Source organism: Neoarius graeffei, chromosome 19, assembly GCF_027579695.1.
Source record: "Neoarius graeffei isolate fNeoGra1 chromosome 19, fNeoGra1.pri, whole genome shotgun sequence".
Taxonomy (NCBI): domain Eukaryota; kingdom Metazoa; phylum Chordata; class Actinopteri; order Siluriformes; family Ariidae; genus Neoarius; species Neoarius graeffei.
In genome coordinates this window covers 27,602,788-27,616,278 of record NC_083587.1, presented here as the reverse complement: position 1 = coordinate 27,616,278, position 13,491 = coordinate 27,602,788, and the positions used below count along the sequence as shown (strand labels likewise).

Genomic DNA, 13,491 nt, shown 5'->3' with positions numbered 1-13,491 from the left:
CACTTTGCAGTGGCTGTGACAAGACGTGTTATGCTCTGCAATAAAAAAAAAAACATTGGTACAACCAGTGTTCGAACTATGCCGATATTTTCGGGGGGTCCCTTTTTTTTCCCTGGGGGGGGGTGCTTGCGCTTGTCTCAGAGCGCGGATCTCCATCGCGCGCTCACTTCGGATATGCAAATGCTTCCCGTTACACACGATTGCTATGTCAATAAACATCATTTTGCCAATATTTTAGAGACCCCCCCAACATTTCCCAAATCATGTTTTCAAGGGATCTCATGTCTGTTTCAGGGGATCTCGGATCCCCCGTGTACCCCGTAGTTCGAACGGTGAGCAAGCCCATTCACTTTTTAATGCTGATAAGAGAATTACATGGTTTTTCATGTGACAAAAATGTGCGATTAAATTGCGATTAATCGCGAGTTAACTATGACAGTCGCGACATTAATCGCGATTAAATATTTTAATCGCTTGACAGCACTAGTTTAAAGTCTTTAATTTTCTGTAAAGCTGCTTTGCGACAACGTCTGTTGTCAGAAGTGCTATATAAATAAACTTGACTTGACGTGTATTGCATTGTGCTTCCGCCACATGTTTGGCTGAGTGATTAATTGCATAAATGGTGAGGTATTCAGGTGTTCCTAATAAAGTGGCAAGTGAGTGCATGTTGGAATGTGTCTGCAGGGCAAATCTTTTTTTTTTTAATTTTGCTTTGATTGACTCTTCAATATTAGTTCAGGGAATTGTCTTTTAAAGAGGTTTCTCATTGGCAGGCCGTGGACAGAGACTGGTGCCAGGAGAAGAAGGTGGTGATGATGCTGCTTCTAATGATGAAGAACAAGCACTGGCAGACAGGAATGGTACTGGACTTGTATATTCCAAGTTGTTAAAGTGGTATTGTTGGCCGGTGATAAATAGCTTCACTGTAGCTGAAGTCCATCTCAGGGTATAAACTTTGTGTTTATCTGTGTTTATCCCAGCTGTACCTCATCTTCCTTTCTTTAACGAGCTCAGAGATCAGGATCAACATTACTGGCCGAATCATGGAAACAGACTCGGGTACACACGCACGCGCACTTTTTTACTCCTTGTATAATATTTATACTGACTTTTTATATTACTATAACTATTTTAAATCTGTTGCAGTACGTATGTATAATTTTAACCTTAGTTCTGCTTTGAGTCAGTGAGCAGTATTTAGGATAGCATATTACAGTATTAAAAGGATAGTTCGGGATTTTTGACATGAATCTGTATGGCATCCCCATCAATAGTGTCGTGCAAACACACTGACTTACCCCTGACAGCATCCTGTGAGTCCAGTTCTTGTCCAGTTTTGGTCCAGACGAAAGTAGTCCGGCAAGTTTGTTGGGGTCACGAAAGTAAAACGTTTTTCGTCTCAAAACAGTATGTGTTCAAAAGAGTGATATATTTGCATCACAAAACCGTTGCCAAATAAAAAGTCAGACCTCGAAATCGCTTGGCACTATTTTCTCTCCCTTCTTATCACTGCGCGCTGCCGCCAGGTGACAGCCACGGCTGTTTCATTCATTGTTTTAGTGATGGGAATTTCAGCTCTTTTTCGGGAGCCGGCTCTTTTGGCTCTTCTTACTATAAGGAGCCGGCTCTTTCGGCTCCCAAACGGCTCCTGAGATTTTATTTTTGATTTAATTGCTGCAGTTAACTAGTTAATTAATTACATTATTTATATTTTATCAATAGGATGTTTTCCATTTTATTTTTTAGTTTTTGTAGCCATTGTAAAGCTTTGTAAAGTATAGCAGTGTAACAATGTTCTAACTATAGAAATAAAACTTACTTACCAATTAATAAATTATTTTCTCACAAACATAATGCAAAACTGTTATATTACCAATATAAAATACACAGAAGACATCAACTGTTTATCCTTTATGGCTTTATTTCACACTCGACCTTGAACAAAATGCCACAAAATAAATTATGAAGTATAAATCAGGCCTAAGAAACTATGAAGCAAAGTTGGAAATTATTTTAACAAACACAGAACAATGTGCAACAAAATATGTGGCACCTTGAGCGCATGTAAAAAGAGAAAAAAGTGCCGCACTCTGCTCCACCAGTAATGAGAAGCCGCTGGAACAGCAAATATGCTCCTGTTACAATGACTGCTGTCTCGTTGTATACCGCAGGTTAATCTGGCCATGCCAAGGCGGTTGCCGACCGAACCTGTCAATTTATGAGCGACAATTTATATCATGAGCTTTAGGAATTCACGGCAACAAAACAATGATCATGGTTGTCAAATAGACAATCATCCTTCAGCTGAGCTGAACTCTCTCTCTCTCTCTCTCTCTCTCTCTCTCTCTCTCTCTCTCTGAGGCACCTAAGGACAAAAAACTAATTCGGCTCCCCAACTCGGCTCCCACCGAAGAGCCGGCTCCCGTCGTTCACGTCAAAGAGCCGACTCTTTGAACCGGATCGTTCGCGACCGACACATCACTACATTGTTTACTGCTAGCAAAGTTAGCGACAGCATGTCTGACTACGACGGTGAAATGTGTGCGGAGATTCAGCCACATCTTTGTTGCTACAGCCTGGATAGTCGCAAGTGCGCACCATTTTCACAAATATATTATTGTATAGATTATAGAAGGTGATAAATTTGTCGCTGTTCTTGCTCTCAAATTAGCTTGTTAGCGCCACTGATCTGAACTCCTAATCACTGCCAAACAATGGGAAAGGTGTTGATTCCTGCGCAGATGTCAACATGACAGCGCGCAGTGATACTGAGGGAGAGAAAATAGTGCCAAGCGATTTCGAGGTCTGACTTTTTATTTGGCAACGGTTTTGTGATGCAAATATATCACTCTTTTGAACACGTACTGTTTTGAGACGAAAAACGTTTTACTTTCGTGACCCCAACAAACTTGCCGGACTACTTTCGTCTGGACCAAAACTGGACAAGAACTGGACTCACAGGATGCTGTCAGGGGTAAGTCAGTGTGTTTGCACGACACTATTGATGGGGATGCCATACAGATTCCATGTCAAAAATCCCGAACTATCCCTTTAAGTTTGTGTGTGTGTGTGCGTGTGTAGGGATCCAGATGCCCCCGTAGATCCAGCAGAGGGCAGAGTGTTACCCGGTGAGGCAGCATTGCAGCGTTTACAGAGAAATAATCAACAGCAACATCACACGGAGTCTCTGACTCCCCCCAAGAAACCCTGCAGTGTGCCCAAACTCATCACCATGGCAACACGTGCCGCCATCTCCCTCACCAGTGGTCAGAAACATACAAACGTTATAAATGCATACATGCTTCTTTTTCTTATTTGAATTATATAATCTGCTTAAATACACCATTATTGACAGTTTTGTTCTTCTGTCTCTCTCTTTCAGCTCCTTATATGCAGTTCGTTAGCAGTTTTTCATGTTTGACCCCAGAGCTAGCTGAACGTTTGTTGGGTCACATGACCTCAGATCGCCTGCTGAACCCTCGAACTCTTCAGCTGTTCATTGGTTGCTCACTTGGGACGTTAACATTAAACAGCTACCCATACACCACCAACACACTGCTGCAGCAACTCGGCACATTTACACACCTCACACACCTCAGCTTGGTCAACTCGCCATTAATCACTGGTGTGTGTGTTTATTTTATTTAATCTGTAAAATTAACTATCACTCAGACAGTATTTGTTGGTATTGAATAAACGCAGGATGCACACGGCATCCAGCTTGCATTTGTATAAACATAACAGTTTGTTTTTATTTTCTCTCTGTCAGATTGTGGGCTGTCTGTGTTGTGTAATTTGGTGAAGCTGCAGTACTTGAATCTCTCGTCTTGCTCTAAACTTACCGACAGCTGTTTACATCACATGACACGTAAGTTAGACTACGCGTGTTATAGTCCTCCAGCATAGCCACGTTCAGGCCGTATTAACACAGCGTCACCTCATTTAAATTGTTCTCTCGTCCAGCTCTTTTATATATGTATATATGTGTGTGTGTGTGTGTGTGTTCAGCTCTCAGGTCCTTGTGTGTGTTGATTCTGGATCACACTAAAGTGAGTGATGCTGGTCTGCTGGTCTTCCTTCAATCATGTCCTCCTGCACTTGTTCACCTGAGTTTAAACCAAACTGCTGTTACAGAGGAAACACTAACTGCACTGCGTGTGTGTGTGCCACAGCTGCGTCTGCTCAGCATCACACACACCAGGGTAACTAACACACACACACACACACACACACACACACACACACACACACACCTAGCTCTGGGACTAACTGAGAATTAAAGCTTAGAAGACTGGTATTGATCAAGAAGGAAAAACATTAACAGCAGTAATAACTATGAGTGAGAGAAGCTGCTAAGTCTGTGACCAACCTGAATCTTTAATCATTAAATAATATTGGCTGGCGTTGAATGGTATATCAGATGTATTCCATTCAGCTAGCATGGTATTGAACTCGTCTTCGGCTTGTTCAGTACCATGCTAGCTGAATGGAATATATCTGATATCATCACCATTGGTCGCGTGAGCTTGGATAAACTTGACCCGTCCAATGCCATCCATCACAATCCATCATCCATTGCTGGGAGATTGGTTGGTTCGCACCCAGTGTCTGAACAAAGTCGATCAATATATGTTGTCGCCGGACGACCCACACGAAGATGGCCATCTCTGTGAAGATTGTCAGTCATCCAGGTCATAGTAAACTGTGGGTGGTAAAAGAGAGCAACTGGACTTGCTTGAAGATTCTTGAAGACGTTTCACCTCTCATCCGAAAGGCTCGATCACCTATAACATTGCCAAACACCTAGCCACCATTCCTGGCTCCTCTTGTTGGGAATACACCACATCACGTCAAAAACTCCCAAGATTTTGCTACTAAAGTTGCAGACCTCAAACTAGACTCAGATGAAACCATGGTTTCCTACGATGTCCCTTCTCTTTTCACCTGCATTCCCACCGCAGAAGCAGTCGAATCTGTTAGAAAACGACTCCTTCAAGACAACACCTTACTGGATAGAACGAACCTCACCATGGACCAGATTTGCACCCTGCTTGAGCTCTGCCTGACTACCACTTATTTCCAGTTTTATGAAAGTTTCTTCAGACAGAAGCGTGGATGCGCCATGGGCTCACCGGTGTCCCCTATTGTGGCCAATCTTTACATGGAGGAAGTGGAACATAAAGCTTTGACCACTTTTTCAGGAGTTGCTCCCAGCCACTGGTTCAGATATGTGGATGACACCTGGGTTAAAATCAAAACCCATGAGGTGGAAGCCTTCTCTAAGCACATCAATGCAGTGGCAATCAACATCAAGTTCACTCGGGAGGACGTCAGTGGGAATAATCTAGCCTTCTTGGATTGTGATGTACACATTAGACAAGACAGAAGCCTTAGCATCGAGGTCTACCGGAAACCCACACACACAGACCAGTACCTACTCTTCGACTCTCACCACCCACTGGAACACAAATTGGGAGTCATTAGGACCTTGCAACACAGGGCTCAGAACATCCCTACAACGGTAGAGGGAAAAGAGAAGGAGCAGAATCACATCAAGAAAGCACTTCAGAACTGCAGGTATCCCAACTGGGCCTTCTTCAAGAGCAGAAAAAGGAACATAACGGACAAGGAGGATAACAGGAACAAACGCAAGAACGTTGTCATTCCCTACATTTCTGGTCTATCTGAGAAACTCAGGAGGATCTTCTACAAACACAACATTCCGGTACGTTTCAGACCCAGTAACACCCTGAAGCAGAAACTGGTCCAACCTAAGGACAGAATACCCAGACACAAACAGGACAACGTAGTGTATGCAATTCAGTGCAGTGAGGAATGCACGGACTCGTATATTGAGGAAACAAAACAAACGCTTCACAGGCACATGGGTCAACACAGGAGAGCCAGTTCCTCAGGCCAGGACTCTGCTGTCTGTCTTCATCTTAACAACAAAGGACACTCATTTCAGGATTGCAACGTACGCATTTTAGCCAGAGAGGATCGTTGGTATGAGCGAGGAGTTAAAGAAGCCATTTTTGTCAACCTGGAACGGCCATCACTGAACAGAGGTGAGGGTCTAAGACATCATTTATCAGCCACCTACAATGCAGTCCTTGGCACACTTCCTAGACAACTGAATGCACACCAAAACCCAGCTGTTTTCAGTGACTCGCAGGAGGACAGAGAGAACCAACAATCCATTGATCGCCCCAACGACTCTCGAGGCCGTTCACACCCAGCCCCCAGTGACCCACACCAACAGGATGACTCAACGACACCTTAGGATTGCTTTTCATCCATGAGAGGATAGATACCTGATGCTCCCTATTATGGCCCTTTTCCACTACCCTTTTTCAGCTCACTTCAGCTCACTTCAGCCCGACACGGCTCGCGTTTTGACTACCTCAGAACAGCACGACTCAGCTCGCTTCAGCCCTGCTCAGCCCCCAAAACTCGCACGGTTTTGGAGTGGGGCTGAAGCGAGCCAAACCGAGCTGAGTGGGGCTGGGGGCGTGAGCAGACACTCCCCTGTGCACTGATTGGTGAGGAGGAGTGTCCTCACATGCCCACACACGCCCCGCGAGCACGCTGGGATCTGTAAACACCGTAAACCCGGAAGAAGGAGAATTACGAATTATGAGAATTTCTGAAGCCTTATGCGCCTCGCCTCATCTATACGCTCTTGCCAGTATCTGTTGGCGTTGTCGGTGACAACAAGCCACAGCACCAAGACCAGCAACACTAATGACTCCATGTTTATTGTTTACTATCCGGGCCGTGAGACTACCGCTTAAAAGGTCACTGTTTGCGCCGCCTAACGACATCACGTGAAGTCCACCCACTTTCGCTAACTCCACCCAATGTGTCCACCCACTTCCAGCCAGCACGGTTCAGCGCGGTTGTAGTCGAAATGCAACTCCAACAGCCCCACTCAGCTCGACTCAGCCCAACTCAGCACGGCACAGCTCAGCCCAACTCAGCCGCGTTGGTAGTGGAAAAGCGGCATTAGTCAGACAGAACTGAAGAAGCCTTTTGGATGAGAGGTGAAACATCTTCAAGAATCTTCAAGCAAGTCCAGTTGCTCTCTTTTACCACCCACAGAAGATGGCCATGTCTCCGACGTGTGACGTCATGTTGTCTTGACAGCCATGCAATATCGTAAATCATATTCAACACTCAGTCTTCTTTGGGTAGAGTGATGTAATGCACGTAGGATAAGTGATATGCTAACAATATTGCATGCTATCAATTCGAATGAACCCGCTAGAAGGGAATAGAACACGTTTTTATTCCATCGAAAAAGTGTCCCGTATGTATAATAATTAAAAATATAGAATGAATGGTTTTTTTAAGTCTCATGAAACATATTTTTGTGTTATTGTGTGACATTTCTCTCAGGTGTGTGACGTGTCTGCTCTGGCCGATCTGCACGATCTACAGACTCTTCACCTCGACTTCACTCAGGTTAAAGAAGGCTCACTGCAGTGTCTTTCAGCGAACCAGAATCTATCATCACTCAGTCTTCACGGTGTTCCTGTCAGTAGTGGTGATCACACACTCGAGATCCTCTCAGGTCAGTCCTTTTACTGTGTGTTAGTCTGGCACTTTCTATCAAGAGCAGAGTTCAAATAGTTCACACTGCAACTGATGACATATTTGTCTTTATGTGTTTAGTATTCTGTGTATTAATGTAGAGATGATTTTCTGTTTGTTTTTTATTACAGGGCTGAACCTGACTCAGCTAACACTTCCTGGCCGTCACTCAGTGACCGACGCTGGGCTTTTCTTTCTCTGCACACACACTCTGCTCTCTGAGCTTGACCTGAGCGATTACACACACATTACTGACCAGGGCATCACACACTTGGGGCAAATGACTCGGTATGTGTAGAGTGTAAAATGTTAAGTACAATTCCCCTGATTTACACCTTAAAACGCTGCTTTTCTGCCACCACTAATGCAGTGGTCAAACCAAACGAGAATAAAATTCCCCAGGCAGAAATCCAAGCTACTGAAAGGAAAATGACACTAAATGTGACAGACTTGCATTGCTTCTGGTATTGCTGACTTTTTCTTCACATGGACTTTATTTAGGTGAAATTTGACCTGTGAATTTGATTTAAAAAAAGAAGGAAACAGGACTATGGCCTCTTGGGTCGGTAAAAGCACAGGGTATAAAGTGCAGTTTATTAGTTTTGCTGTTAGCACAGAGGCATTCCAGTTGTAGGGGTAGAAAACGATATAAATTAGGTTTTTGCAGTTTTGTGCTGTTTGTTTTTATTTCACTTGTCAGTGTCATCAGTGCCTGATCTCGTTAACGCTCTTGCAGCTGAATGAACACAAGTCCTAACAGAGTGGAGGTTATTATAACAGCACAGGGGACTAAATCAGGAACGGGATGTTCAAAAACAAATACAGGCGTAATGATGATGAGAGGTCCACAAACCTTTGGCCATATAGAGTATTTAAGAGAATCTCAGAGTGTAACTGATACTGTACTAGCCTCCGTGCAGAATTGTGTATCTAATATAATGTGGATTAAGGGCTGTGAGTTGTGCAGATAAAACGTACAAAATATAATATAAGCTTATAGTAAACGTGTATACTGTTTATAGGTTGAAACCTTTTCAAATTCTGGTTTTGGCATCAAAGGTAATGTAACACGAAACCAAATTTCTTGCTAATATTAAGTCATTTTAAGAAATGTTTTGCTCCTCATTTTGAAATATAGTCATGATCAACCTTGTCATTATTAAAACCTAATCCTTTTTTCTTATTTAATTCACCCTGTAGAAATGGACTTCTGCACATTTAATACATGCCTATCGGGAATATTCATTTGCTCTCTCAATCACTATTTATGAAATGACTTTTTCAGGTTTAGTTAATCACACTGGATCTGCAATATTAATCTGTTAGCACTGACTCAATTCTAGATTTTTTACTTTTAGTTCAAATCACCCCAAACTACATATTCAGAAAGACTTTGTTTTGCTCATTTGAATGATGCAATGCTTTGCAGTTTTTTCTTTCTTTTTTTTTTTTTAAACACACACACCTTTAGTAAGTCAGGGCCAATGTGTTTATCAGATCAGTAGGATTATTGTGCTTTATCCAATTTTGGTGAGTTTTCATCCAGTGTAAGATGCCTGAACATATTATGGTTTATGGATAGTGTCTAGATGTGAATTGGTCCAGTAAATATGTATGATAGAAATGATGTACTTTTTAATCCATATTTAAACCACTCTGTCTGTATCTCCCCAGGCTGAAGAAGCTTTCATTGAGTAACACTCCGCTCACTGATGTGGGCTTATCAGCTCTGTCCACTCTCACTCTGCTGATAGACGTGTGTCTCAACCGAACAGCTGTGACGAGTCGTGGAGTCGCTGCATTCATCACACACCTGCCTTATCTGCAGGTACACACACACACTACATCAGTGGCGACTGGTAGTCTTTCAAACAGGGGAGGCTGGTCGGTTACGATATTTCCAGATTTTAAAAGAAAAAACACATCAATTTTGCCCATACTCTTGCCTCTGATCTGGCTGATTGTTGGCAGGGTCACAAACTGTGAAATAACAGGTTCTTTTGGCCCATTAGCCTACTGTCCAATATGCATGATGGTGGTGTTGGGGGGGAGGGGTATATTTTAACATTTTATATTTTAAAATTGTGGCATGTTGTTTAAAAATTGACCTCGGCTGTGTTTTTATTTAAAAATGTTTTCCAAATTGTAGCTGTGTTTAATTCATATCCAGAAAAACATATATTCCAATATAATATACTCAGCATAAACATTTTAAATAGATTCTATATTTTTGGTCCATCCATGACATATTACTAAAGTAGCCTATTTACTGTTGTTGATGTGGGTCACTTGCTGTTAGCCAATTCACTTTCTCGTACCAGGAGAGCTGAAAGGAACGAGTATTATTCCCTACCTTTTTCACCAAGTCAATTTGAGGCGTTGGTCTACCCTGCTCTTTAATTTTAATTTTTTCCTCGAAAGGAAGACTGGCAAATGGCTTCACCAAAATTAAATTAGCAATGCTTGGCATCCGTGCGCAGCTTTCTTGCTAGCTGACTAGGCCCCTCAAGTTCAAGTTCAGTCACTCAAATAAACGAAATGTCTGGAACTAAGATAGCAAACTTGACAACACTATATTTACACTTTATTTACAATGAAAATATATACAAACTAAAAAAGCTGGTGGAAACCGTATGTAATGAATGAAATCGAAATGTAAGCCGATCTCTTACAATACACCACAGCACTTGCGAATCCGCATGGGACTGAACTGATGTTGCCAGATACTGCTGACGTTATCCAGCCCAAAATATGTTCAAAACCCGCCAAAATGCACTTAAAACCGCCCAATCTGGCAACACTGTCGCTGCCTGTCTATAGTTGAAACGAGCTGTCAATCAAAGAAAATATCCGGCTGCTTTCACCAATCACCAGTCTCCTCGCGGAAACTGCCATGTCCCTCCCATGTGAGGCTCGGAGTCCGTAGGTGGGCATTTTCGCAGTATTTGTCCAATAACCGTCTTGCATTTTGAGATTGAAAAGCGCAGAGCTCCCAAATGCTGTTGAAGTCCACTGAGGCTGGGAGTCCGTGAGACTCCGTGGGCGGGCGTTTTCGCAGTATTTGTCCAATAATCGTCTTGCATTTTGAGATTGACAAGCACATAGCTCCCAATCCACTGAGGCTGGGCTGCATCGCGCTGTCACGAGGGGGAAAAACTCACGCACACATTAAAGTTATAAGGGAATGATTTCGCACTGTAGTTGGGTTGAGCACATATATTTCTATGATTCTGGATCTGAAATAGCAATGTTATAAGGTCGGCTATAACATTAGCCTAGCGCAATTCATCCTACACGATGTTCGTCATTTTTAGAGGAGGCTGAGCCTCCCTCGTTGTCTTAGAGCAATTGCCTGTGCTCTACATATATTTATTAAAACAGAGTTCTTTGATTACATTCTAAATGTTTATCACCTGGAATTTTGTTGTCAGTAATGCTTTGGACACAAACCCACTTTTTTTTTTTTTTCCTGCTAATTGACAAAATTTTAAAAATCAGTGACTTTCACTGTTCTTGTGTTTAGAGCATTTGTGTGTCTTTTTGTGTTTGTGTAGGTTCTAGGTTTGTCTTGCACGCAGGTGGGAGATTCAGTCCTGAAAGCATTAATTCATTGCACTGAACTGATCAAACTGAACCTGAGCAAAGCACGCATCACTGATCGGGGTAAAGGAAATTAATATCTTTTTTTTTTAAACCAGGTTATGCATTATAGATTACAGACAGTATATTCCATGTTGCAGAAGATAAATTGTAGATTATAGTTTACATATTTGGAGATCATTGATGATAATTGACAGGTTACACATAATAGATACAAATGATGGATTAGAAGTTGTACACACACGCAAACTCCTCACCTTTCGGCGAAATTCGCCGTTTTGGTCCCAAAATAGGTCACTTGTGTGAATCGTGTAGATCCGAAGAGTTTTTTTTTTGGGGGGGGGTAGGCAGGCTACAACGTTACTGTTGCCAAACATTTCACTTACAAGGTTACAGCCAATTGAGATAAACAGTTACTAACATGCGCTTCTTTTCCATTGGAGTTCTGATCAGCTGGTGCGCAACCCACTGCTGGTTGCCAGTCCTCGCTTACGAATATTCCACAGATTCAGACAGCAAAGTCACCTTTTTATAGAGAGATCTGGCAACCTCATCTCGCGACTGGATCTGAACATACCAATGGAACAGTTTCCAGCGCGCTCGGGGGTGAATAACCATGGGCGGATCTACCGGGGTGGCATAGGGTGGCAAATGACACTCTAAAAGAAAGCCTTGCCACCCCTGCTGCCACCCCAGTTGGCAGCGACGAATTCAAAGAAAAATTACGGCCAATTTGACATTTACGTGCGCGAATTTCCAATGTCCGACTGCGGCGAATGCAGCCAGAGATTGGTTGTTTTGGAAAATTGAGAGGCACGAAGCGAGGGAGCCAGGAGTCGCGAGGAAAGGAGACACGGGAGGACAGAGGTAAAAGCTGATTAACTGTCGATCAAGAAATGAAATTATAACGAATGAACAGTGCTAGCATAGTTGCGATGCTGATTTTGAGAGGATAAAAATCAGGTTGGAGAACGTTATTTAGCTAACTATACATGTAAGGCCAAAAAAAAGTGTTTCCGGTAACCCGACCGATCGAGAATTTCCGCGTTGAAATTGCCGACCGTAAAGTTTTTATTACAAATTTCCCTCGATATTTTAGTGTAAGCGGCGTTAGTTTGTCATAATTTTTTGTTTCAACATATTCAAGTTGTGAAAGAAACGATAAAAAGTAAAATGTTTCGCCACTTCTATCAGCCCTCCTGCATAAACATGGAAGCGCACTTGTATACTGAAGGAGGAAGGGAAAACTGAGCCGAGCCGCCATTTTGAATCCTCATTCAAGGCTGTAATGCAAATTGCTTCCTCTTCAATATACAAGTGCACTTCCATGGCAGGAAAAACACTACGTTTTGTCGCCTATGTAGTCCCCTATTTATACAAATAGGAGTCATTCAGGATTCAGCCATGTTTTTGCTCGGTGTTTTTGCTCGACCCAAGTTCTACAGTAGGCTAGGCCGTCTGCTTTTAATGGAAGTAGCCTAGCCTAGGACGTTAAACCATATTTTCACGTTATTTCTTGATAAGGTGTTTTCACGTTATTACATGAAAATATCATGAAATAACGTAATAATTTTGTATCATGAAATTATGTGATGTTATATTACATGATAAATATATTGTAAAAACGTGATAACTTTGTTAAAATCAATACTACGTTAAAATATTAGCTGAAATTTTAGTTCTAACAGCCACAGAAAACATAGCACAGCGGGGTCACAGGGAGTCTCTTGACTCAGAAAGAAAAACACCCTTTTTTTTTCCAATGTTAGACTTGCTGGGTAATCATAACCCCATCATTAAAAAAAGACTTGAGCAACAAGCTAAAAATGCAAAATACACAAGTAAAACAATACAGAATGAAATACTTGAGTGCTTGGCTGCAATGGTCAAAGAGGAAATCATCCAGGAAGTTAAAACGAGCAAGCAGTTTTCAGTTATTGTTGATGAAACTAAAGATGTTCAGAAAAAAGAGCAAATGTCATTTGTTCTGAGATATTTTTACAAAGGTGTGGTTCATGAAAGCTTTCTGGAGTTTGAAGTGGCAGAACACCTGGATGGCACCGCCTTAAGTGACAAGATTATATGCTTCCTTGAGAAACATGGGCTGGAGTACAAGAAAAACCTTGTAGGACAGGACTACGATGGCGCAGCAGTGATGCGTGGGACACATGCAGGTGTTCAAGCAAAAATAAAAGAAGTAGCCAAACATGCCTTCAGATAGCAAGCACACTTTTTGTGTCTCTGTGTACTATCCAGTTCTGGATAACATGATTGGAGAAATATTTTCTAACACGA

General features: G+C 42.3%; 1 protein-coding gene across 1 annotated transcript in view; it reads left to right on the top strand.

Moving 5' to 3' along the window:
- Window positions 1–13,491, top strand: part of si:ch73-173p19.1 (uncharacterized) — a 33,911-nt gene that overhangs the window by 16,189 nt on the left and 4,231 nt on the right. The window contains exons 7-16 of the mRNA XM_060899942.1: window positions 777–863; window positions 984–1,062; window positions 3,085–3,269; window positions 3,386–3,628; window positions 3,773–3,871; window positions 4,012–4,205; window positions 7,402–7,576; window positions 7,728–7,884; window positions 9,271–9,424; window positions 11,151–11,259. Of these exons, the coding sequence (XP_060755925.1) occupies window positions 777–863; window positions 984–1,062; window positions 3,085–3,269; window positions 3,386–3,628; window positions 3,773–3,871; window positions 4,012–4,205; window positions 7,402–7,576; window positions 7,728–7,884; window positions 9,271–9,424; window positions 11,151–11,259 (1,482 nt within the window). The remainder of the gene's footprint in view (window positions 1–776; window positions 864–983; window positions 1,063–3,084; window positions 3,270–3,385; window positions 3,629–3,772; window positions 3,872–4,011; window positions 4,206–7,401; window positions 7,577–7,727; window positions 7,885–9,270; window positions 9,425–11,150; window positions 11,260–13,491) is intronic.